Source organism: Thunnus albacares, chromosome 17 (genome assembly GCF_914725855.1).
Source record: "Thunnus albacares chromosome 17, fThuAlb1.1, whole genome shotgun sequence".
Lineage (NCBI taxonomy): Eukaryota > Metazoa > Chordata > Actinopteri > Scombriformes > Scombridae > Thunnus > Thunnus albacares.
Genome location: NC_058122.1, coordinates 29,301,355 through 29,327,051, shown reverse-complemented (window position 1 = coordinate 29,327,051; position 25,697 = coordinate 29,301,355). Strand labels below are relative to the sequence as shown.

The 25,697-nt window shown below is 37.8% G+C and overlaps 1 protein-coding gene across 1 annotated transcript in view; it reads left to right on the top strand.

Annotated features, from left to right (window-relative positions):
- Positions 1 to 23,147, top strand: part of si:dkey-89b17.4 (zinc finger protein 850) — a 35,873-nt gene extending 12,726 nt beyond the window's left edge. The window contains exons 3-5 of the mRNA XM_044330263.1: positions 396 to 1,505; positions 2,669 to 3,531; positions 17,703 to 23,147. Of these exons, the coding sequence (XP_044186198.1) occupies positions 396 to 1,505; positions 2,669 to 3,531; positions 17,703 to 18,130 (2,401 nt within the window). The 3' untranslated portion in view covers positions 18,131 to 23,147. The remainder of the gene's footprint in view (positions 1 to 395; positions 1,506 to 2,668; positions 3,532 to 17,702) is intronic.
- Positions 23,148 to 25,697: the final 2,550 nt, after the last annotated feature.

The following is a 25,697-nucleotide window of genomic DNA, read 5'->3' as shown; positions in this document are numbered from 1 at the left end:
TACATTTTCATAAAAATTGCTATTGTGGACACTGTTACAAAGCACAACTGCTGCCTCACTTTGCTTTTAGCTCGACTGCTAAAGTTTATGTTTAAAGAAGAAATGCATATTTAAATTGTGTATATATGTGGAGTTTATTTCATCTAGCTTTTAAGGTTCCTAATTCCTAATTATTGATGCATGATTTTAGAGTCCAATATGCAGGCCGATGGCTTATGAGATTTAGTATTATTTGTTTGCTGAAGAAGACAAATGTTCAGATTAACTTTCATGAGTCAGTTTGTTGGCAAACAATAAACTAAACTACCACAGTTTTGATGTTGTTTGGAGTTGAATTTAATGTATGTAAGGAAATTCTATAGTGTTTTCTTGATCTCTGTCCATCCCTGTTGCAGGCACAAGTGTGAAGAATGCGGCAAGGCCTTCAAGATCCAAAAACAGCTGATTAACCACCTCCGTCTCCACGAAGAGCACCGGGCCAAAGGCCTTGTTCGAACTGGTCCCAATGGTTCCCGCTTCCAGCAGCCTGGCCCGTCTCAAATGCAGACTATGAGAGGAGAGTCTTCGAAGGGTCAAGTAATGGGTGTTAAATACAGCCATCAGGGGTTCAAAAAGCCCTACTCTTCAGCTGGAACTTCCAGGCCACAGAAGTTTGACCCAGCTGAAACTGGGCGGCGTCCTTTTGCCTGTGAAGAATGTGGAAAGACATACCGCCATGCAGGCAGCCTGGCCAATCACAAGAACCTCCACAAAATTGGGGAGTACCACTGCAATGTTTGCAACTCTACATACCCCAACAGACTGGCTATGAAAAACCACCTACGCCTCCACTTTGCTCAGAAGAAGCACAACTGCCAAGAGTGTGGCAAAGGCTTCCGCACTCAGAGGCAGCTAGCTACCCACACTACAGCCGGCCTGTGCAAAGGCCCACAGGGTCCTGGGGCCCAGATGGATTTTGAGTGCGATGGCTGCTGTGAAGGCTTTGCCACGGCTGATGAGCTTGCTGCCCACGACTGCCCAGCCCAGCACCTGCCTTCTTCCTCGTCAGCCAACAGCTCCACCAACATCAGCATGGAGAGAAGCTCCGTGGACCTGGACTCTGACGAGAGACCATATGCCTGTGACCTGTGCAGCTGTGCCTACAAGCATGCAAGCTCCTTGCTGAACCACAAGCACACCCACAAGACAGGCAACTTCCGGTGCAACTTCTGTGACAAGCCCTACACCAACTACATGGCTCTCCGCAACCACATGCGCATCCACACGCAACGGAAGAAGCACATCTGCCACACGTGTGGGAAAGCCTTCCGGCTGGCCAGGTTCCTCCGCAACCACCAGAAGGTCCACGAGGAGGGCGCCACCCCTTTCGGCTGTCCCACCTGTGGGAAGAGTTTCCAGGGGAGATCCGGTCTGGCCAGGCACCGCTGCGGGGACAACCAGGTAGGCATGGAAGTCAGGAGGAAGGCCACTGCACCCACGGGAGAGGGCGAAGAGTGTCGGTACACGTGAGTTCTCGTCAGTTGTTTGTGATTCTTCGAAGTTGTAAAAAATTAGTGAAGATAAATTTAGGTCTCTACATGTCTATTACAGGTATATGATCTCCAATCCGGCTTCCTTGGGACCATACGCGTACCGGAATTCGGATTTTTCTGAAGTTTGGACAAATTGAATTAGTGGAGAGACCAGATAAGTCAACCCCGTTTGCTTTCAGTTAGCATATATTACACACTTTAGTATTTAGGCTACCTACAGTCAAACATTTCATGTTTAGATGTATTGTTTTCATGCTTTCTTTTCTTAGCAAACTTTGACACAGATTTGATTTTAAGTAGTATTGTGTATGTAGCATATTAGCAAAATTTAAAGTATTGATGTTTTGTGTTCCTTGCTCTTTGCTATGATTTTGATTATAGTCTTGTTTGTTTTGTTTTCTAGAATCATGATACTGGCCAGTTACTAGACTAGAAACTGCAGTTATGTGATGGGGCTCTTGCATTTTGATGTGTGTTGGCAAACTGAAATCACAGGGAAGATTATGAAGTATTTGGAGCTAGCTGCACTGCACATCTCTAGAGGTTATTATTCTTAACAGATTAAGGAACTACAAGAAACTTCAGTCATGTATTGGTAGACGTTCTTTGGGCATGTTTATGGATTTTTCATCATTACATTCAGAATTTAGTTATCACGCACAAAGAAGGCTGTGACAGAAGGAAATTGTTTTCAGATGTGAAAGAAGCTGTTTGAAGCTTGTGTCCATTTGTGCAGTGCAGGGAGCGGCAGATACCTCCCAGTTCCCTACATGAATCCCACTTGTTTGTACAGAGTTTCTCCCATGTCCCTCCCTCCCCCACCCAGCAGTCCTCTCCCCTATGACCTGTCTAGAAATCATAGCTTTAAATGGTACACCACTTTGTAGTAATCTTCTTAAAAACCTTTGAGCCGGATTTCAGATCATATACCTGTATGTGCAAAATTTTAGATGATGAGTAGTTTAAGATATTTCAATATATCAAAGAAAGTGGTAACCAGTAGCTGAGATTCACTTGGCTAGAACAGTGAAAACAAACTACCATCTTCAGTTACTAATCTCCCCTTTTCTTTCCTTCTGTCCCTCCTCCCATCCCCTTTTCCTCCCCGTCGTTTTTCCTTGTTTGTCTCTGCACAGATGTGATCAGTGCGGCCGCTCCTACCGCCATGCCAGCTCCCTCCTCAACCACAAGAACACCCACACCGTCGGCATCTACCACTGCGCTGTGTGCCTCAAGACCTACTCCAACCTGCTTGCCCTGAAGAACCACCGCCGTATCCACTCTGAGACGCGGCGCCACCGTTGCCACGACTGCGGCAAAGCCTTCCGTGTTTCCTCCCAGCTCTACAACCACCGACGCGTCCACCAGAAGCAGCGGGAGCTGACCTGCCGGTCCTGCCAGCGCGCCTTCCCCACGCAGGCCAGCTTCAGGCTCCACATGGAGATCACCCACGGCCAGGCACCACAGCCTCGCCAGCCCAGATCCCAGCAGCCCCGACCGGGGGGCTCCCAGGAGCTGGGCTGGGGGTCAGGCCTGGACCACACCTTGATGCAAGAGCAAGGACTCAACCCCAACAGCATGGCCAGAGCCCGCAGCCGTGGGGGCAACAGTGAGGTCCTCAAATCCCATGTCTGTGACCAGTGTGGGCGGTCTTACCGCCACGCCAGCTCCCTGCTCAACCACAAAAACAGCCACAAGACCGGGACCTACTTCTGCAACTCCTGCCAGAAGGAGTTCCCCAACCTGATGTCACTAAAGAACCATCGGCGGATCCACACCGAGCCCAAACGCTACCAGTGCCCCGACTGCGGCAAGTCGTTCCGTGTCTCAACCCAACTCATCTGCCACCGCCGCATCCACACCAAGGAGAAGCCGTTCTCCTGCCAGCAGTGTGACAAGCGCTTCTCCTCCAAGTCCAACCTGAGGCACCACATGAAGGTGCACTGGAGCAGCTCGACGGCGCCCCCTCCCATGGCCATGGGTGCGCCCAACTTCCTGGGTATGCCCGGCGGCCCATTCATATAAGCTAAGGGATGAGGGAGGGGGGTTGTGCCAGACAGGGGGAGGTGGGGAGCCAGTCACATGCCAAGGTTTCTGGAGGTGCCAAATCGTAGCTCTTCCTCCTGCTCACCCTCCTCTTCCTCATTTTCCATGTGTGGCTGTAGTGTGTGTGACGGACAGGACTGCATGACTGCGCATACACTGAAAGCAGGAGGGAGAATACAAAATGGACGCTGCACACACACTGAGAGGACTGAGAAAGGAGTACGTGCACACACACTGCGTCGCTCACACACCTCCACGTCTGTCCTAATCTGTCCTGAGCGGACGCTTCCTTCACAGTCGATCCCACCAGGCCTGGTTGTAGAGCTGCTTTACTGCCCAACACACTGACTGACAGGCAGACATGGACTGTAGACAGACATGATGTAGTTTTTTTATAAGCTGCATGGACTTCACTACTGCTACACCTGCCTTACTCCCCACTGCATGTTGCCCTATAAAGCTGAGGTTCTTGAACCTTTCTCGATCTTGAACATTGATGAGAAATTGGGTGGCAGGGCCTCACGCAGCTGTAACCAGACAGTTAATAAGAGACAAAAGCCCAGCTCGTAAAAAGACTGATGAGTCCTGTGGTAGTGACTTGACTGACAGCTGCTGTGAGGGTCCACATGAAGAAGTGAGGAAGTCTAATGCTTGTTTTTCGAGTTATGAGCCATCTTGTCCATTTCAGTCCCAGGAGTTGATTGGTCCAGTGTTGCAGTTGGTTTCTCCGTTTTCCGCCCTCATCCCATTTCTGACTGTTTATAGGGAGTTTTGTCTTGATGAAATTGTTTCTCGTGGCCTTTGTCACAATGTTTTTAAACCATATTCTGACTGATTCAGTCTAAACAAAGTTCAAACTGTTTTTATTTAAGTGTGACCAACATATAGGTGCAGGAGAGTTTGGTTTGTTTTTCCTTTTTTGTACCTTAACGGTTTTGACGAGAGACGGCAGCGACTTCTGGGAGCTTTTAAGGACTGAAGACGGGACACTTCAGTCTCGGAGGGTCTGGTTTTAATGTGTGTGTGTGTGTGTGTGTGTGAGTGTGTGTGTGTGTGTGTGTGTGTGTGTGTGTGTGTGTGTCTTGCAGCACAAAGATGAGCTTGTAGCTTCCCAAACAAAGACTTCCTGACACCTCGTTCACACGTACAGATTCAGCAGCAGCAGCTTCTTGAGGCCTGACGTTTGTGAGCAAGTTTAGCATTAAATGTATTTTATAGTTTCTTTAAAAGATTATTTTTCAGGCTTTTTGCCTGACAGACAGTGTGGAGACAGGAAGTGTTGGGTGAGAGGGCCGGGAGAGGAACTATAAAGATGTTGTGGTTATGCACTGTAACCATTAGGCCACCAGGTAAATGTCTTACTACATCCTCTGCTCTGATTGGACAGTTGGTCGTTGCCTGTATAACAGAGGTAGTGCTGTGCATTGTTTTGCTTCTTCCAGCGGCTTGTTTAAGTTCTGTCGTAGAGGATTTGTTATTCGTTGACAGCTTTCCCCACATTTAGCTTTCACATAGTTTAATGGAGTTAAAACGAGGGGATCAGAACATGTGTGACTGGTTGTCGCTCCAGTGTTTCAAACAACGTCAAATCTTGCTCATCAGCACCTTTTTCTGTTTTGTTTTTAGGTTCCATTTACAGCAGAAACCATTTATCAATCAACAGAAAAACATTCAGATGATTAACAAACAGTTCAAATGAATTTTTCAAGAAAAAATGCCAAACGTTTCTCAGTTCCAGCCTCTCAAATACGAGTATTTATTGTTTTCCTTTAAACAGTTTGTTGTGTCGTTTTGTCACACGGAGGACAAACAACCTCAAATCAAGGTCCACTTACTGTCCTTTTCCAGAGCTTTCAAACATGTTACACTCTTTATCAGTGCATGGAAGAAGCTAATAAAGTGAGTTGGGATTGTTTTTCAAACTAGTTTTTAGGGCAGAAACTAATAATTTCATTATGGATTAATCTGTGGATTATTTTATGATTGAACCTTCTAAAACCCAAAGATATTCAAATGAGAAGGAAAACAGTCAAATCTCAGAACTAAGAAGCTGAAAACATGAAATATTTGGCATTTTAGTTTGGAAACTGTCAGAATAGTTCCTGATGACTTCAACTCTGCGTCTGTTTCACAAGGGAATCAAAACACTATCATAATAATTATAATATTGTATTCATTACGTTTATGTAAATGTAAGTCAGAGGAAGTGTTTCACTTCTCTCAGCGTGTTAAATCTTTACGTTCTGCTCGCCGGCAGCAGGTCGTTTGGAGCTTCGTGTTCTCAGTTGGTTTTTGTTGCCTCGACATCAACAGTTATCTGTTAGATCATTGATGTTCAATCAAAGGGAATTAGAAAGCTACTGACCAATGATCAGTTCGCTCAAACTTCTTTTGAAATAGTTAAAGTTTTGTGTTTCGACACAATGATCCAAACTCCTGAGTCCATTTCTGAGCTTCCTGTTCTGTAAACCAGAGCCTGAGCGATACGTTGCAGACGCATAAGATACAAGAAACTGAAGCAGAGAAGATGTCAAAGATGTTTTGACGTCTTTCACCTCTGTGGTTTATTTTTCAACGCTTCTCATTTCTGGAAAGCTAGTAAGTGGACCTTGAGTTTGGGTTATTTTGTCAAAGTGTTATTTAAAAGCTCAAGAATCAACTTTGATGCCTCCATTTAGAGCTGCAACAGTTATTTTCTTGATTAGTTGTTTGGTCTATAAAGTTCAGAACCGACAGCAAAACCACAAAACATTCAGTTTACACTGATAGACGTAAAGCTGCAACTAATGATTCATCGGCAGCTTTTTTATAAGTAAAAATGGTTTCAGTTTCTCAAATGTGAGAATTTTAATTCTACAGTAAACTGAATGTCTGAGTTTTGGACTGTTAGTCGTACGAAAGACATTTAAAAACTCTAAACAACATCTTTATAGACAGAAAGATTCATTAATGAAGGAAATAACTGTTGCAGCTCGACATGATATTCATCACTCAGTCATATCACTGATCCGCTCTGTTTCTCAGACTCTAATGATTATTTTCATTATCAGTTTATCTGTTGATTTTCTGGATTAATTGATTAGTTGTTTTGTTTCCTGTCGTAGAGACTAAAGAAACCAGAAAATATTCACATTTAAGAAGCTGGAAGCAGAGAATTATTTTAAATTGTCAGTTACAGATCTGATATAAAAACAGATAAGCAGCAAATTCACTATCTAGTGAAGCAAATATCGACATTTTTGATTTTAAAAATGTCTGAAATCGATGATCAAAACATTGCTCATCAGTTTTCTGTCCATCAGTGAATTGATCGTTTCACAGGAGGAAACAGAAATTTTTTTAAAACTCAAACCAAACAAAAACATTAAACTTGTAATTTTAGAGCTGAGTTGACAGCGTGGACCTCGACATCGACATCCTGCTGTATCAGTCCGTCTGATTTATCGTCCCGACGTTTCCGTGCTGTTTGTCTCCGTCTTGTCTTTTTCGAGGCGTTTTGAAGCTTCCTGTCTTTTTGAATCTGTATGTGTGAACAAGTCTCTCTGATTGGCTGCCTCTTGTGACATCACATTTGTAGATTTTCCAACCCCCCCCCCCCCCCCCTCCCGTCCTGCTCCGCCCCTGATCTCTTGTCTCAGACTCTCGTACTGTACGACTCCGATTAACCAGCTGAACCAGGCTGCCGGTCGAAAAAAGGAGAAAAGAAACCACACGGAGCTAAAGGAAGATGTATATTGATCGGCTCGAGCCGACACACGTTCTGTTCTGTTTGATCCTGTATTGTAATCGTACTTCTGACTGTATTATCTACAGTACCTCTTTTTATAAGAAGGAAAAAAGACGACAGATCATTGTAGTAATGCATTTATTTAAATTATTATGATTATTAACACTTGTAATGGACGGCGATAGTCTTTAGGATGTGTGAGTTTAGAGCTGTGTTGATGTAAACCCTCCCCCCCCTCCTCCTCCACTACCCATAACCCCCCTCTCTTCTTCTCCGGAGATGATGGACTCCGTTAAATGAACACTCGGCTCCACTGAGACTCTACTGTGTTTCTAATGTGTTTGACTGCAGAAGATTTAAAAGAACTTTAAAGTGTTTTTTTTTCTCGCCTTTTACAAAGTGACGTGACGGTCTTTCTCAGTCAAGCCTTCCCATCATCCCTCTCTTCCATATTTATCCTCTTGCCGAGTTCAAACTCCCCCCCCACCCCCCCCTCCACCACACACTCACTCCTGTTTCACAAAACTCACTTTGAAAAGGGATGACTTCTCCTCCTCGTTTGGAGTGCATTCAGTCCTCATCATTTGATCCTTTTTTATGTTCCAATTTTATGGTAACGTCTTGTGTTTTATTGGTGTTTCTTTTCCTTTTTATTTAATTGCGTTTTTCTGACTATTTGGAAGCCTCTGTGTGTGTGTTTTTTAAAAAACACAGTTTGTCAGCGTTTCAGGAGCACTGGTGCTAGTTTTAAAAAAAAGAAAAAACATTAAAAAGTCAAAGCCGTGCAGTGACCGTCAAGTGCTGTAGGAGTCGATGTGATCTTGATCTAGAACACAGAAATAATAACTGTACATTCTCTATTTTTATTTCATCCAACATGTTTCATTTTGTTTCTGAGTGGACACTTTCCCGCCTGCATTTCAACTAGTTTTTAGAGAAGAAGAAGAAAAAAAGATTTGGTTTGGAAAAATTATTATAACCCCCTTTTTTTTGTTTTGTTTTAAGTTCTAACTTTTTGTTTCCATGCATATATATGTAATGCTTATTATACACTTTTATAAACTATGTTTTGATAATTCATTTCTTAACAGAAAAACTTGTCCATATACTATAACCCTTACTGCTGAGTACTGAAAATAAATAGCTGAAAAAACACAGCAGAGCTCAGTGTTTTCAATCCGTTCTCCTTCAACAGCTTCAACAGACTTTTAAAATTATTATTATTATTATTATTATTATTATTGTTAATGCCATTTACACCGGAGGTACACCTGTACAATCTAATGCAACACCTGTATGAAGCCTTTCAGAGAGAGCTGCTGATTCAGCTTCAGGTTTGTTATTGTGGTTGTAGTTCGTGATAGAAACTATTAGTCAATCATCAATTTAAAGTCATTTTTGGAGAAAAAAAAACCCAAATGTTGCTGGTTTCAGCTCCTCAAATATGAGGATTTGCTGCTTCTCTGAGTTATATCAGTAAACTGAATATTTCAGGGTTGTGAACACAAAACACGGTGATTTAAATTTACAGCTACAGCTTTATATCGAGGACTTAAATACCAAACATATTATATTTATTTACTTTTAATACATGCACTTACTAAAGGATGAAATGTCCCTTCATGGGTTGAGAAAACTGCTGTTCTCCATTAGTCAAACAAATAATTTTTAAAACTCTGGATTTGCTGAAACATGTTTTTATTAGCTCTGAATTTTTTTTTTTATTTCGGACAGCGACGATACGGGGAAATTATTAGATTTTTGTCTTTAACTGAACAAACTGGTTTTTCATTGTGACTCATGTATCTAAACTTATAATAAAATCAAAAATTTTAATAAGTTTTTTCATTTAATTTTAACATTATTTATGACTTCCCAGGAAAATAATGACCAAATTAGTGCTGTGCGATATGATATGTATCGTGTAATGATAGAAAAACATCTGTTATTTCATGTTATGCTCTTTTTATTTTGTTGTCGCAAATCACAATCTTTACGGCAATATTTTTTGTCATTTTGAGACTATCCATCTTCTGCACAGATTACATTAAAGAAGACCTATTATGCTTTTATATAATGTCACAATGTCAGATGTTAATATTAAAAGTTGCTGACGTGTCAGATAATGAGTTAAACGTATGTAGCAGTAATCTCTCTGAGCAGAAAGCAGCTCTGAATGGTTTCCAGCGATTTTTTTTGTTGTTGTTTTTTTTTTTTTTATACTTTCAGCCCGAGCTGACATCAGCTGGTGACATATTTTTTTTATATGGTCATCTGCTCCACTCCGCTAACATTATGCTGTTTTTCCCACACTGAGCTATGACTCCATCACACAGCAGCAAAGTAAAATAAGTAGTTTACCTGTTGGAGGGTCATCTGCAGCTCTTCATCAAACATCATCATCACTTTGGCTGTTTCTGCTTGTACTCTTCCTCCCTGCATTATTTCTAACTGATCCGCTCAACAAATAACTCAAATATCTACATATGTTATTGTGTCGACCGGTTTTTAGCGCCGCTAACGAAGCTCTGCTAATTCAGTGAGGAACACGTTTCACTTCCTGTAAATTCTTCACAATAAAAGTCTCCCATTATTTAGTCATTTAAAAGCTTTTAATTTGAAGCAGTAAAGCAGGAAATGTTGGGTTTGAATCAGCAGTAACTTAACACAACTCTGATACGGTTGCCCCTTAGCAGCTTCCTAAAACTGACCAATCAGAACAGAGTGGGCTCATCGGGAGGCGGGCCTTAAAGAGACAGGAGCTAAAACTGCCTGTTAGAGACAGAGGCTGAACTGAGGGGCTGCATAAAGGGCCATTATAAGATAAATAAGGAGTTTTTTAACTGTGAATCCTGCAAAGTTGCTCTTGTGGAGTCCCAGAATCAAAATATAGAGCTGGAAATGAGCATAAAAGGTCCCCTGTAATATATTATTCTTCTCGGCTTTTTACTTGCAGCGCTTTTATTTCACTTACAGTAACGTAATGAGTGTAGTTGTCGTCAGCTGGAGTACTTCACCTGGTTCAGTCTCTCGTCTGCGCCGCTGTATGTAGCACAAACGGAGCGCTGAGCCACAGAGAGCAAGAGAGCAGCGCGACCATAAATGACAGCAAAACACAGTGGAGACTATGTTTATTTATGTTATTTAGCTAATGTATGTGCGCTTGTTTCATTTCAGCTCATTGTGAGAGTCTCTGCTGCTTTTTGCTGTCATTTATGATCACGCTGCTCTCCTCTGCTCTCTGTGGTTCAGCAAGGGCGCACAGCGCAGCAGAGGAGAGGCAGTAAACCAAGTACTTGAGTTAACAGCAACTACAGTCGCTACGTTACTGTAAGTGCAATAAATGCTTTGCATGTAAAAAGCCAAGAAGAGTAATTTATTAATGTAATCTGTCACGGGCCAGAAACAAATTATTCATTGAATTTACAGGAAATGTGCTACAGTGAGATATGTATCGTTATCAGGATTTTGGTCATATTGCACAGCTCTTTTTTTTTTTTTTTTTGAAAAATTCTGACTGTATTCTTGAAAAATTTTGACTTTTTTCTCAATTATTACAACTTTATTCTTGAAAAAAGTTATGTCCCCCCCCCCCCCCAACAATTCCGACTTTTGGGGGGAAATATTAAATATTAATAATAAATTAATCAATATTAATATTTTTCTTGATTTTTACTTGAATAGGTGCTTCTCCAAAAATTACAACTTTATTTCTTATATTTATTTATTCTTATTTCTTTCTTTGTTCTTAAATTATGACGATAATTATGATATGTTGAATGCATGTATTAAAATGAAATGCATATAACAATGTGTATTCTATTTTACTTTGTCTTCTCTTTTAATTCTTTGTAATCAGGCATTTTAAGTATTTTAATTATTTCAATATCATGTCTTCTTCACGTTCTCAGCTGTGGGTCCCAGATTTAACTTTACCGTCCTTTACATCAACATATCATATATATATCGTACTCAGATATTTTACTTAAGTAAAGTAAAGTAGCAATACCACAGTCTACAGATACTGTTACAAATAAAACATATTCAAAAGTAAAAAAGTAGTAGCATCAAAATATACTTGAATACTTTTAATTTTGGTATTTATCTTGCTGAATGGCCCAATTCAGAATAATGTAAATACTATTATTGGATTATAATTATTGTGTACATAGCTTTAATATTACAACTAGTAAAGGTGGATCTAACTTTAATTAATAATTTGTTTTATTAATCTTAATCTGCAAAGTAACTAAAGTTACCAAATAAATGTAATGTTTAAATAAATGTATATGTAGTGGAATAGAAGTTTAATGTAACAGAAAATGGAAATACTCATTTACTCACAGTACCTTAAAATTGCACTTAAATACAGTACTGCATATAATTCTTTCAAAAAATTCATATTATTTACAACATATAATGTTTGAAATCCAAACATCAGCGACATCAGTCTGAGTAATATTAAAAAGTCAAATATGAGAATAAAGTTCTAATTTAATCAGAGTCATAATATTACAAGAAAAAGTTGAAAAAAAATTGTAGGTTGAGAATAAAGTTCTAAAATAATGACAATTACATTGTAATATGAGAGTAAAGTTGTAATTTAATGAAAAAGGTTGAATGAGAAAAAAAGTTGTAATACAAGAATAGGTTTTTATTTAGAAAAAAATGGTAATCTGAGATTAAGTCGAACTTTAATGAGAAAAAGTTGTAATTTTACCAGAATAGTCATAATTTAATTAGTGGAAGTTGTAATATGAGTAAAGTCGAAATTTGATTGAAACGGAAGTTATGAAAATAAATTTATAATTGAATGAGAAAAAAATTATAATATGCCAATAAAGTTTTAATTTAATGAGAAAAAAGTTGTAATATGGTAGCCCAACATGAAAAATACTGTGTAAACTGCTGTATTATTGATGCACTCTACTTAAATACTTTATATTTCATCTTTACTGCAGAGATCTACTAACCTGACGTGTCAGATGGTTTGTTACACAGAACCATCTGAGAAGTCGTCCATGGAAACTGTTTGGAAAAGGGCAGCAACTTTCAAAAAACACTTGGCAGGTGATTGGATGAACCGTCTGTCCATCAATGGCCATCTTACCTAGTGAGGCAGCTGGATTCGCGACACAGATTGGTCCAAACCAAACGCATAACTTGACACCTGACGAGAATCCAGCTGCTTTGCAAGGTAAGAGAACTACAGCTTTCTCTTTGATTGATGTTAAGTTTGAGTTTTTTTAGGAGAATATAAATAAAAATATATATTCAATTATCCTTTTTTTATAAACCAGAAAAACAAGCAGAACAAGCATAAAGTCCCAACTACCTCCACCCATCACAGGATAAAGCAGCCTGTCTTTATCGAGCCTTACAGACAAAACTCAGGAAATTAGTGCAGGTGACACCTGCAGGAGACTCAGATGAGCGTATCAACATGTTTCTCTCAGAATAATCTGAGGTTATGTAATCTGTGGTTGTCTAAAGTGAAGCAGCAAGAAGGCAAGAGTCTGTAGAGACGTAGAAAGACGAACTGTAGGAAAGATTTCAGTCAACGGACTGTTATGACCTGATTTATCACATGAATGATAGAGCAGTGGTGGAAAGTAACTAAGTACATTTACTCAAGTACTGTACTTAAGCACAATTTTGAGGTACTTGTACTTTACTTGAGTATTTCCATGTGATGCTACTTTCTACATTTCAGAGGGAAATATTGTACTTTCTACTCCACTACATTTATTTGACAGCTTTAGTTACTTTTCAGATGAAGATTTGACACAATGGATAATATAACAAGCTTTTAAAATACAACACATTGTTAAAGATGAAACCAGTGGTTTCCAACCTTTTTGTCTTTTGACGTCTTACAAAAAGCAGTGTGTAGTCGGGGTCACATTTCACATGTCTATGAGTTGTTAACAGCTCCACCAAACAGTGATTTTTCCCTCTAAACTTCTCACATGCTTTCATTTCAATAAATGTTCAAATGATCCAATATTTCAGCAAAAATCAAAGATTAGAGAAAAAGTCCAAAAACTGAAAACAGATTTGTGTATCAGAACTTTGTTTTTTCTTCTTTCCTCTCCCATTAATTATCTCACCACCCCTCAGATTTATCTGCTGACCCTTTGGAGGGACCCGACCCCTAGGTTGGGAACCACTGGACTAAACTAGCTAACTGTATATAAAGTAGTGTAAACTAGCTCCACCTCCAGCAGCTACAACAGTAACATGCTGCTCTAACACTGATGCTTCACTATTAATAATCTAATGATGTCATATATAATAATATATCAGTCAGAGGGACCAAACCACTACTTTTACTGCAATACTTTAACTACATCAAGCTCATAATACTTATGTACTTTTACTGCAATACTTTAACTACATCAAGCTCATAATACATAGCAGGACTTTTACTCGTAATAGAGTATTTTTACGTTGTTGTATTGGTACTTTTGACAGAAACAGTAGGTCAGTAGGCTAGTTTTCGGATGCCTTGCTAGCTTGTAAAGTTGTACTGTAAAGGAAGGTAAACAGTGGTTTCATCAACTTGCATTTCTTTATTCTTCATCTCTGTTCAGTTTTGACAAATTGTGATTGAAACACTGCAAAACATTTACAAATGTAAAACATTGACCACAAGAGAAACAAACTAAACACTCGTAGCAGCCAAACTCCCTCCAAAATATGACTTATTCATCATGATTCTTCTTCATTCACCTAAGCGGTGCTAGGACATCATGCTTGGGGAGGCTAAAAGTTAGCAATGAGACGCTGAGCAAAACTCGGAGGAGCAGCTGAGATTGTCACTAAAATCAGAATAGGTGGTTCATCTTAAAGATCAGTCCAGAATAAGTGAGCCTCGTCAGGATGTCGCTAACTTCGGGGCTACATAATGTGTTGCTGTCTTTTCAATCACTGAACTGCTGTCACAGGTGTTCCCATTATTTTAACTTTACCAGCCAGCAGTTGTGCACCCAACACAACTACTGGTTTAGGGAAGGGTTAAGCTAGGTTTTTGCTCAATGAAGTGTCCCTGGCACAAGGGTATGCATGCCAAAAATTATATCACCATGTCTTTTATGTCAAGCGCAAAGGCTCTGCAAGTTGTTGCAGCGTTTGGTTGTGCACCTCTGAATTTTTGTAACTAGTTGCCTGCTGTGCGCAGACATGCAGAAGTAGCTGAAGTGCATTTCCCCATCAATAGCATGCATCAGCCTCACAATATGGCTGTATTCCCCATGGAGACATCTCTCTGCGTGTAAGGGACGGAAAGACCGTCTCCTCTTGCGTCGCCTTTGTAGTTTTAATAGTCATAAGCAGATAAATTCCTCAGCAACGACAGGCTCCAGGGCAGTGCGTGTAGCCATGTTGGATAGTGACATTCTTCCAGTAACACTAATTGACTTCTTGCTTATTCACAGAATATTTTGTTTGTACGCCCCCTCGCGTTTCAGAAAATACTGCAACAAACAACACGTTGAGAATAAAAGGATATAGCCTGTTTGCCAGTAGTTTTGTTGATGGTTAAATGTTTTCAGTGATACTTTTGGGGAAGCTAAGCGTCCCCTAGCCTCTTAATAGCACTGTCTGTGTCATGCAAACATGAAGTTTATCAGATTTTGAAAACCACATATAACGTTTGACATTGAGTGAGTTTACTGATAACTGAATATAATTCTATGTATTTGATTGGCTCGTTAGTATTATGTCACCTGGACTGCATCTTTACATCAGTGACATTAACATTATGAAAATCACACAACTACAAAATGTGTAATTATACTTGAATAAAAATACATCATTTGAAAGTTGAATGTTTTAGCCTACATGACATTTTTTCATTGTTAGTTGAGCTTTTGGTTATGTCGACCATGTAATTTGTGTGTAATAACCCTTTATGGTAAATTTCCCAGATGCTGCCTGAGGTCAGACAGTCTGAGGTGTAAATGAAGTAAATCCAGAGTAATCCTTTGGTCACGCAGCTCAAATCGTTCTCTTGGGAATCAAACCGTGTAAAAAAATAATCAGTTTATTGTGATTTGGTTGTAAACTGAAGCGCTTGTACAAGCTGACTTCTTTGTTTCATGGCTGCGTCTCTTGAGACGGAGATGTCGCTGTTTGTTTTCTTCTCCTTTTGACTTGAAATGGTTTTAAAGCATCAGATGTAAATCACAGGTTCACAATGTTTTCTTCATGTTGTTTCCTGTGTTTGTTTTCTTGTGAAGAATGAGTTTTTCTTCTTCTCTTGTGCTGACTGAATGTTGTTTTGGATCAGTGCAGGTGAAATATCCAAGTGCATTGAATTCACCAAAGAAAAACGTTGGAGATGTTATCTTGTAATTATAATGTTTGAATCTCATAATTATGAATTTGTACCTTATAATTACAAAATCAGTATGAGATCTTGTATTTGTGATATACGTTTTTATACCATTATGGATACAGATGTTGTGATTATTGAGATATTTAAGTTTCTCAGATATCTCAGATATATCAGTTTCTTGTAATTATATCTTGCAATTATGAGACGATAATATTTCCTTTTGTAATTATGAGATTCTAGTAATTAAGAGACCTTTTCACATAATTATAACATATCAATTGCATAATTAGTGAGGTCTTTACACGTAATTATGGAGTATAGATCTTGTAATTAATGGTCTTAAAATTATGAGACAGATCTCATTAAGATCTTTTTTTGTAATTACCATATTATAATTATCTAGATCTCTTTTTATCCACAAATAATGAATACAGATGTTGTAATTACTTTAATATTTTCATTATAAAATTATTGTCTCATAATTATTGAGGTCTTTTCTTGCAAACACGAAATCAGGATTTTGTAATTACGAGATACGTTTTTGGAAATATGTGATTTGGATCTTGTATTTATAGGATAATTTCTCACAGAGTCATAATTATTGAGGTGTTTTCTCACAATTATGATACATGGATCTTATTAAGATCTTTTCTTGAAATTTTAAGATATATAAGACAATGAGGTAATTTCACGTAATTATGCAGTATAGATCTATTCATTATAAGATCTTGTAATTTTGAGATTCGTTTTGGTAAATATGTAATATGGATCTTGTAATTATATGAGAATTATAAAATCTCTTGTAATAATCAAATAATTTTCTATGTAATATACATTTCATAATTATGAAAACTTTTCTTGTAATTAGGAGATATAAATCTTGCTATTATGGATCCCCTCTCATAACTATGTACAACAGATTTTGTAATTATGAGATATGAGTCTCATAATTATTAAGAACTTTTTTCGTAATTATAAAATGCAAAAATAGTGCGATTACTGAGGACCTTTTCTGTAATGTTGAGATATCCATCTTGTAATCATCAGATATTGCCTCGTGAATATGCGTGAATATGGCTCTTGCAATTGTTACATACGGTTTTCATGACAATGAGATCTTCTACACTTCTGATACAGTTTTTTCTTGCAACTAAGAAATGTGGATCTTGTAACTATGAGATCTTCTTGTAATTATGTAATACAGGTCTCGCAATGATGTGATTTGGATGTTGTAATTATTAAGGAATTTTTACATAATCATGTAACACATCTGAAATTTTCTTCCAATTATGGGACACACATTTGATCCTCTTAAGCTCTTTGAGATCTTTACACTGGCTTCCTGTCTGTCAAAGAATTGATTTTAAAATACTGCTGTTGGTTTTTAAAGCACTGAATGGTTTAGGGCCAAAATACATTTCTGATCTGCTTCTACGTTATGAACTATCCAGACCTCTCAGGTGTGGTCTGGGACAGGTCTGTTTTCTGACCCCGAGTCAAAACTAAATATGGATAAGCAGTGCTCAGATTTTATGCTCCACATATCTGAACAAAATTGAAAGTCTACTGCAACTCTCACTTCTTTTAAATCAGGACTGAAGACTTTTGTGTTTGCTGCTGCCTTTGATTAAATCAAATAATTATTCGTTTCTTATACTGCACTGTAAAATTGTATCTGTCTTACTCTATTTTAACTTTTTTTGTTTTCTATTCTCTGAGCTCTTTAATGACTGTGTAATTGTATTTAAATGTCCTTTTTGGTGTGATATCTTGATACTTTTAATGTTTTATGTAAAGCACCTTGAATTGCCTTGTTGCTGAAATGTGCTGTATAAATAAACTTGCCTTGCCTTAAACAATCTTGAGCTGGTTGGGAACAACGAGGTTGTGGACCTACAGTAGCCCAGTGAGACATTGAGCTCCACAAACTGGCCTTGACTACAGATCTGCAGGTTTTAGAAGAAACTATATTTTTAGACATTGCTGTCAAAATGTGAGGTTTTTCCAAGATTAACCTGAGTCGATCTGAACTACTACTACTCTGTTTCTCTTGTCTCAGATCTCAGCCCGGTGGGTTCGACGAGCAGCTCCAAGAGCTATGTCTGCAACCAGTGTGGGCGGTCTTACCGCCACGCCAGCTCCCTGCTCAACCACAAGAACAGCCACAAGACCGGGACCTACTTCTGCAACTCCTGCCAGAAGGAGTTCCCCAACCTGATGTCCCTGAAGAACCACCGGCGGATCCACACCGAGCCCAAACGCTACCAGTGCCCTGACTGCGGCAAGTCTTTCCGGGTGTCCACAGCGCTCATCTGCCACCGCCGAATCCACACCAAGGAGAAGCCATTCTCCTGCCAGCAGTGTGACAAGTGCTTCTCATCCAGGTCCAACCTGAGGCACCACATGAAGGTGCACTGGAAACGTCCGCCGCTGTCCAGGGGAACACCGTCCGCCTTCCTCACCGTCCCCTCCAGACCTTTCCTTTAAATGTCCGACCTCGCTGTTCTGACATGTTGTCCTGAAGTGGTCCGGACCAGCAGAAAGACCTCATAAAGGACCACAACCCCCGGGCCACATTGTGTCTGAAGAAAACTGCAGCAAGGTGTTGCTTAAACGAAAGGTCTGAATCTTATAAGTAGCTGAATACCTGAAACTAACTACTGAATACTTCATGTTGACATTTAAAGTACAGTTCTTCTTTTTCTTGCCGAGTTAGATGTTCAGATTGATTCCTCTCATATGTCTGTTCACTAAATATGAAGCTAAAGCTAGCAGCAGGTTAGCTGAGCTTAGCATTAAGACTGGAAACTGGGCAAACAGCTAGCTCTGTTTCCCCATGTTTCTAGTCTTAATGCTAAGATAAGCTAAGTATTAACTTAGCTTAGCATTATTTAGCATACAGACTTGTAAGTGGAATCAACAAACATCTACTTCTAACATTCCAACATTCTGTAAGAAAGCAAATAAGCTTATTTCCCACAATGTGAATGATTTTTCTCCAGGTTCACAAATTGTGATTTAAAAACTTCAAATGTCTTTCTTGGATCATGTGACTGGAAAAACATATCCTGATAGGACACAGCAGGTCTGATTGATTATCCTTAGCAGCTCAAATGTTAAAGTTGGAATTTTTCATCTTGAATTTTGGCACCTGAAATTTGAGTAGTTTGAGATTTGTGATGTTTTGACTTTTTGGATCCAAAAATGATCAAATTTAAAATTTTTGAAATGTTGAATTTGAGTAACTTTACCATTATGAGTTTGTGAACCCTTAAAATTTGAATAAAATAAACTTGCAATGAAACTTGAAATGCCTAAATTCAGAAAAAGTGAAATGTTTAAATTCTATAAATTTCTAAATGAAGTTTTCAGTAGTGATTAAATTTAACAATTCAGTTTCTTATAAGTTTCAAATCCTTCCGGCCTTTTTTTGCTTCCATATTGCTCAAACAGATGACCCCTTGCCATATTTCCTCTCCGTTGAAAACAAACATGACACCTGGAAACTAAAGCTCTCTCTTCATGAAAAACTTAAATATTGTGTTTTCTCACTGACTTCTTGAAACTCTCAGTTTCTTTCCATTGATGGTAAAAAGTACTCAAAGATTTTTTGCCTTGAAGCTTCTTTATTGACACTCAACAGGTCTTTGTCTGTGTCCACTGAGAGTGATCGGGTCACTTTTATACACAAATGGACACCCGTTGACAGTAAATGGGGACCTGAAAGTGACTCTGAATGAAGGTCCTCCAGTTGGATTAAACAGAAGTTAAAGTTTCCATTGAAGCTCAGCAGGGCAGGAGATGGTGAGACTGTTATGATTTCTGTCTCTTCTGCAGCCTTAAACACAGCAAGCACAGATGGATTATGGGTATTTTTCCATTAATGAATACAGAGAACAATCCACAAATAGTGGATTAAGCAGAAAACTCTGGTATTGTTAGGGTTACACTATGATATGTCCTCCATGTCTTCAATACTGTTCAGGTTCAGAATTACAAAATGAAACTTTTCCTCTGACAGACGAACCAGACTCTTCATGGTTTCTTCTTTTGACAGAAAACAAACAAACTTGAACAAACTGAAGAACAGACAGACTTCCAGGACATCAGTGTGGACAAAAACAAAGAAAAACTGTATCTTCCTCTTCTGTTTGTTGACCTTCAAGCCTGAACATATACAGATGTAAAGCAGAGAAGGTGCACAAACTGATAAAACTTCCTCTTCTGTGCATTTGTGAAACTTAATGTCAGTTGGAAAAACTGTAAACATGAGCTGCACCAACTTGGAAGCTTTTATCACATTTTATGAGTGTTGAGGTTAAAACACAACCTGCAGAGATGTTTTATAAACTGTTAAAAGTATTTTCAGCTTTTCCTCTAAAGATATTTGGTGGATGGACACTATTATGGGATATTTATGGACAATCGTGGTTGCAGCTAGTCCAGTTACTTAATGGAGAGCTTTAGTTTCACAGGGTGTAAAAGCCTCAGTTCACCAACATCATCACTGGGTTGGAGTAAATGAACTCTTTAATTCAGGCAGTTTTTAATGTCAGCAAAAACATCAAACCATCAACTATGGAAGCTCATTTCATGTAAAATGCCACGTAAAATAATTTTTTTTTTGTTTTTTTTTACATCATTAAGTGTTTTAGTAGCTTGTAATTATAAGAATTTTTCCCATAAAGTTTCTTATAATTAGATACTGTCTCATTATTATGAAAACATTTCTCATAATTATGAGAAGTATATTAATTATTTAGCCATAATCATTTAGTATCTCATAATTTATGACTTAACCTCTAATTACTATGAAATAATATCTTAAAACTTTTTCATAATGAGAAGCTCTCATAATTATTTGATAGGAACTAATCAGACCTTGTAATTTTTACTTTAATTATAAGTATAATTATGAGACACTCAGACTATCTCATAATTTAGGGAAAAAAATTATATAGTATCTATTAATTATAAAATGTTATAAAATAATTATTGGATATTATCTCATAACTATGAGAGAAGATCTCCAAATTATGAGATTCAAAGTCATAATTATGAGAAAAGTAGCACTTAATTTTAAAAAAACAACTGAGGGCGTGTTTTTTTTTTTTTTAATTGTTTATTTTTTTATATTATTTTTTTGTTGGTAATGGGCTTTTCTACAAGTTGATGCCCTGACTCTGAAACTTCACTGAAATCCAAGATTATCATTGATTCTCGCTCAGATGTGATTCATTGTGTGTTTCTTTCAGGGACAAAGCTGATGTCGGGAGCCATGTAGTTTTGTCTCTGAGGAAACTCACTAAAAACAGACTTCAGGTTGGTCATGAAGCAGCCTGCAGACCAGCAACATCCTCATCAGACGAGTTTGTGACGTCAGTGATTTATCTCTCGTCTGTCTTCTTCATCACCTCGTATTTGTTTTAATAATAATAATAATAATGATGGATTACATTTATATAGCGCTTTATCTTGATACCCAAAGCGCTTCACAGTGAAGGGGCGAAACTCAACTCAAACCATTACCAATGTGTAGCACCCACCCGGGTGATGCACGGCAGCCATTTTGCGGCAGAAACGCTCACCACAAATCAATATTTGTGTATTCAGTTTGTTTTTTTTTAAGGCACCTGTATTTTCTGATGCTGTGCCTCTCACAAAAACATAGTTAAAGGGTTGTGGTGCAAACGTAAGAGAAGTAGAATTTTCAAAAAGTAATGATGTGATGATTATGTGTCCTCTCTGCTTTCACACGGTCACAATCTGCAGGAGTTTCCATTTCTTGGTCAAGTTATGAACGTAACATTTACTTTTGTAAAATGTATCTAAAATACTAACTTGATGTTGGGTTGGCGGGGGGGGGGGGGGGGGGGATTATCAGATGAAATGATAAAGAGTTGCAGCTTTGCAGCTTGTCCAAAAAGTGACAAACAACTGCAGCCATTGTGACGGCCATTTTGTGTCCCTTCCTCAAACCTACATTTGTAAGTAACGCATTCATCAAAGAAAGAAATTCTCATAACTACAACTTACTTCACATAATTACAAGATCTTGATCTTATGAGAAAACAATGTTGTAATTACAAGATATATATCTGATAATTATGAGATGGTTGTGTTGTAATGAGTAATGAGATCTTTTCTCAGCATTGTGAAATCCAGATCTCATAATTATGAGAAACTTAGGATCTCATAATAATGAAATTTTACTGTAGTTATGAGACAAACAATTCCATAATTATGAAAAACTTTTTTGTAATTATGAGAAAAACAACTTCACAATTATGAGAAAACTTTCTTGTAATTATGAGGAAAAAACTACTTCATAACTATGAGAAAACTAAAACTACTTCAATATTATTAGAAAATGTTCTTGTACTTATAAGAATGATAATTTCATAATTAAAGGAAAACATCAATGTAATTATGGGAAAAATGGTTTCAGAATATAAGAAAACCTTTTTGTAACTATGAGAAAAACTGAAACTTAATTAGCATCATGACAAAAAAGATTTTATAATGAAAAAAGATTCATGTATTGTTTCAAATATTTTCTTGTATTCATAAATTTAAAAAAAAAATCTCATCACAAGATTTTCTCTCATCATTGAGATCCAGATTTTTTTCACATAATTATGAGAAAGAATTGTCATAATCATGATATGATGACACAGTTTTAATCATAATTCTAAGTATTTTTATAATTATAATTTTTTCTCATTCCCATAACTACAAAAAAGTATTGTTCTACAAGATACAGTAATAATGACAATGTGTTTTTTGTAATTATGGGAAAACCTTCTAACTCTAACTAATAGATGTATTTTATACTTTTTTTTACATTCACATCTCATAGATATGAGAAACTAAGTCATAATTGAGACAAAATCTCTCATAAGATCCGTGTCTCATCATCATTTATGAGAAATTATAAGAACTTTTTGTCATAATTATCAGGATCTGGCATTTAGGAGTTAACAGCATTTTAATTAAGATTGTCAATTAATCTCAAATTAATTTCTCTTTGGTGAATTCATTGTGCTTCTGTACATTCATAACATCACAGAATTTGGGATTTTGTGGCGAGAAACCAAGAAATTCAAAAAGCTCTTTGGCCACAAAAACACAAAACTTATATTAATTAAAGCACATTTGACTAGATGTATTTAATTAGAGAAACCAGAATCATCTGGTTTGTTTCAGTTGGGGATGCAAAATGGCGCAGAAGAAAGCGATGTGTAGAAACATAGCAGTAGATCCTTGGTGCTGTTTGGTTTAGATGAAGTATCGTCATTGTACCTCTGTATCATAACCTCTATATGAGCTTTTATATACAAACAGATAACTGTAGAATGCCTTTGTTTCTATCAGCGTGTAATGAACTGATGTTAGTGAGAGCTTTGTGGAAGAAGCTGTTGGTGAGAAATGGTCTGAAAGTGTCGCTGAGAAAGAAAATTTCCAGCCTAAAACATTGAAACATTACTTCCATGTTAAATAAACACCCTTCTTTAGAAAAATCCTCCTCCTACAAATGTTTCCTCTTCTTGGTGGTTGTCAAACCGAACATTCCTGCAGACTCGGAGAAATAAAAGAACAAGTTGTGTGACTTTTACTTCAGACAGTTTTGGCTATTTTAGTGACAAATTTTCTGTATTTGTGTTTAAATTCTTTGCTTTTCTCAATAGTTTGAAGTGGGCGGGGCTCAGTCATGAAGTGTGAGCAGCTGCTGGTTCCTGAAATCTTTTTCCTCATTTTATATTCTCATTTCAAATATTTCTGTAATCGATCTCTTCGATGTGACTGAGCAGAGAAACTCAGGACTCTCCCGGATGACGTAACACTCCTACAGGTTTATATTCTGACATTAGATTACATTATTTACACTCCATTTCTGAGAAATAACGTTTAATCTGTGATTTTGGCAGATGGCTAAGAATACTACAGTTTCCTTGAGCCTCAGCTGCCGTTGCTTTGGAGAAGAAGCCATCAGAGCGTGATGAATCAGAGCGTGACGAATTCAAAACGCTTTGTTGCTAAAGCTGTAAACAAAAAGTGTCACCATGGTTACTGAATTCACTCAAAGTGACCCAGAAATTGAAAGTGAACTGATTTAATCTGCAGATTGTAAAATCAGTTTTCTCAACATCGTGATCTTTAGCTTCTATCAGCTGTTAGCAGTGCACTTGACCAAATTTTAAGCTCAGTGATTGGCTGTTTCTTGCTGAAATGCACCTTGGGAGTCGTAGTTAATTTCTACCCTGAAATCTTTATGTTCACAGTCTTGTAGCTTTGACTTTCTACAAAAGGACCAGATATTTTCTAACACAGCTGTTCATCTTTTGTTCTGGTGATTCAACCTGGAGATTTTCATGTTGATCAAACTGTAGTCACTGATGTCGTCTATGAAAAACATGGAAACATGCATTTTTGACTCATTTTTACTGAAATATCTCCTCCCACTTCACACTTCTATTCACATCTAGCAACATCTGAATCTGAATGTTGTGACGTTTTTTTTTGGTTGTTGCTTATTCATGTAACATTAACACTATGCAACATGACGTCATGAATATTAACTGTTAAACAGAAATATATATATATATATGTGTGTGTGTGTGTGTGTGTGTGTGTGTGTGTGTATATATATATATATATATATATAATATATACATGACACCTTTTCTCATACCCAAAACAAGACAAAAGACAAAACAAAACCCAAATAAAATAATAACAGAAAAATTAAAAGATATAGCCTAATATTGATAATTATAATTATTATTATAATATGCTAGCTGGTTATTGTTGCTAAGAGTGCTTCATAATAATAATAATAATAACAATAATAATAATAAACCTTATTTATATAGCACTTTCTTAACAATGTTACAAAGTGCTTTACAGAAGAAAATAACCAAACAAGGCAGATAAAAGTAAGGTAAAGAGGAGCACAGAGGTAACAATAGAAGAAGCACAGTAATAGTAATAATAAAACAATAAAATGCAAAGACGTAAAAACAGTAGTGAACATATATCAAACATTTCCAAAAGCTTTCACAAAGAAAAAAAGTTTTAAGAACAGTTTTAATAGAACGTAGAGACTTAGTGTGTCTGAGTTCAGTAGGCAAGGAGTTCCAGAGTGTAGAGGCGCTAACAGCAAAAGCCTGATCAACACGGCTCCATCTGCGGATCTTAAGGGTCGAGGGGGCACAGACCAGGTCAATAATGCAGATATGTAACTAGGAGCAAAGCTGTTTAACGCCTTAAAGGTAAGTAATAAAATTTTAAAATCAATGTGAAAGCTAACTGGGGGCCAGTGTAGGGAGGCAAGCACAGGGGTAACATGCTCCTACCTATTTGTCCCAGTAATGAGACGAGCAGCAGCATTTTGGACCAACAGGAGATGGTGAAGGGAGTCCTGGCTGATGCGTGAATAAAGTGTGATGCAGTAATCAAGCCGAGGTAAAAGCATGTATAATTTTTTGAAGATCTGCAAAATATATAAATGACCTAATTTTAGAGATGATCTTCAACTGGAAGAAACACAACTTGACAACATTTTTGACTTGGTTATCAAAACAGAGGTTAGAATCAAATATTATCTTCAGATTCCCAGCAGCCTGTGTGATGCTGTTTGACAGATCGCCAAGGTTTGCTCCAAAAGAGCTGACAGAATTTGGGGAACCAAACAGAATGACTTCAGACTTGTCATCATTACATTTAAGAAAATTTTGGGACATCCAGGATTTAATGTCAGAGACATTAGGCTGCTAGGCTGCTTGAATCTGAGTGTTTTAATGGTAAGTATAACAACGTGTCATCAGCATAAAAGCACATCATGATTGTGAATAAGTTGGCCAAGGGGCAGCATGTATAAGGAAAACAGAAGGGGGCCAAGAACTGAGCCTTGAGGAACCCCACAGTTACAGTGAGCCTTCGTGGAGGTGGAGTTACTCAGAAAGACAGAAAAAGATATGTACGTAATAAACTAATAAAGAGCCGGGCCCTTGATGCCAACCTAAGTCCTCCAACCCATGGAGGATACTGTGGT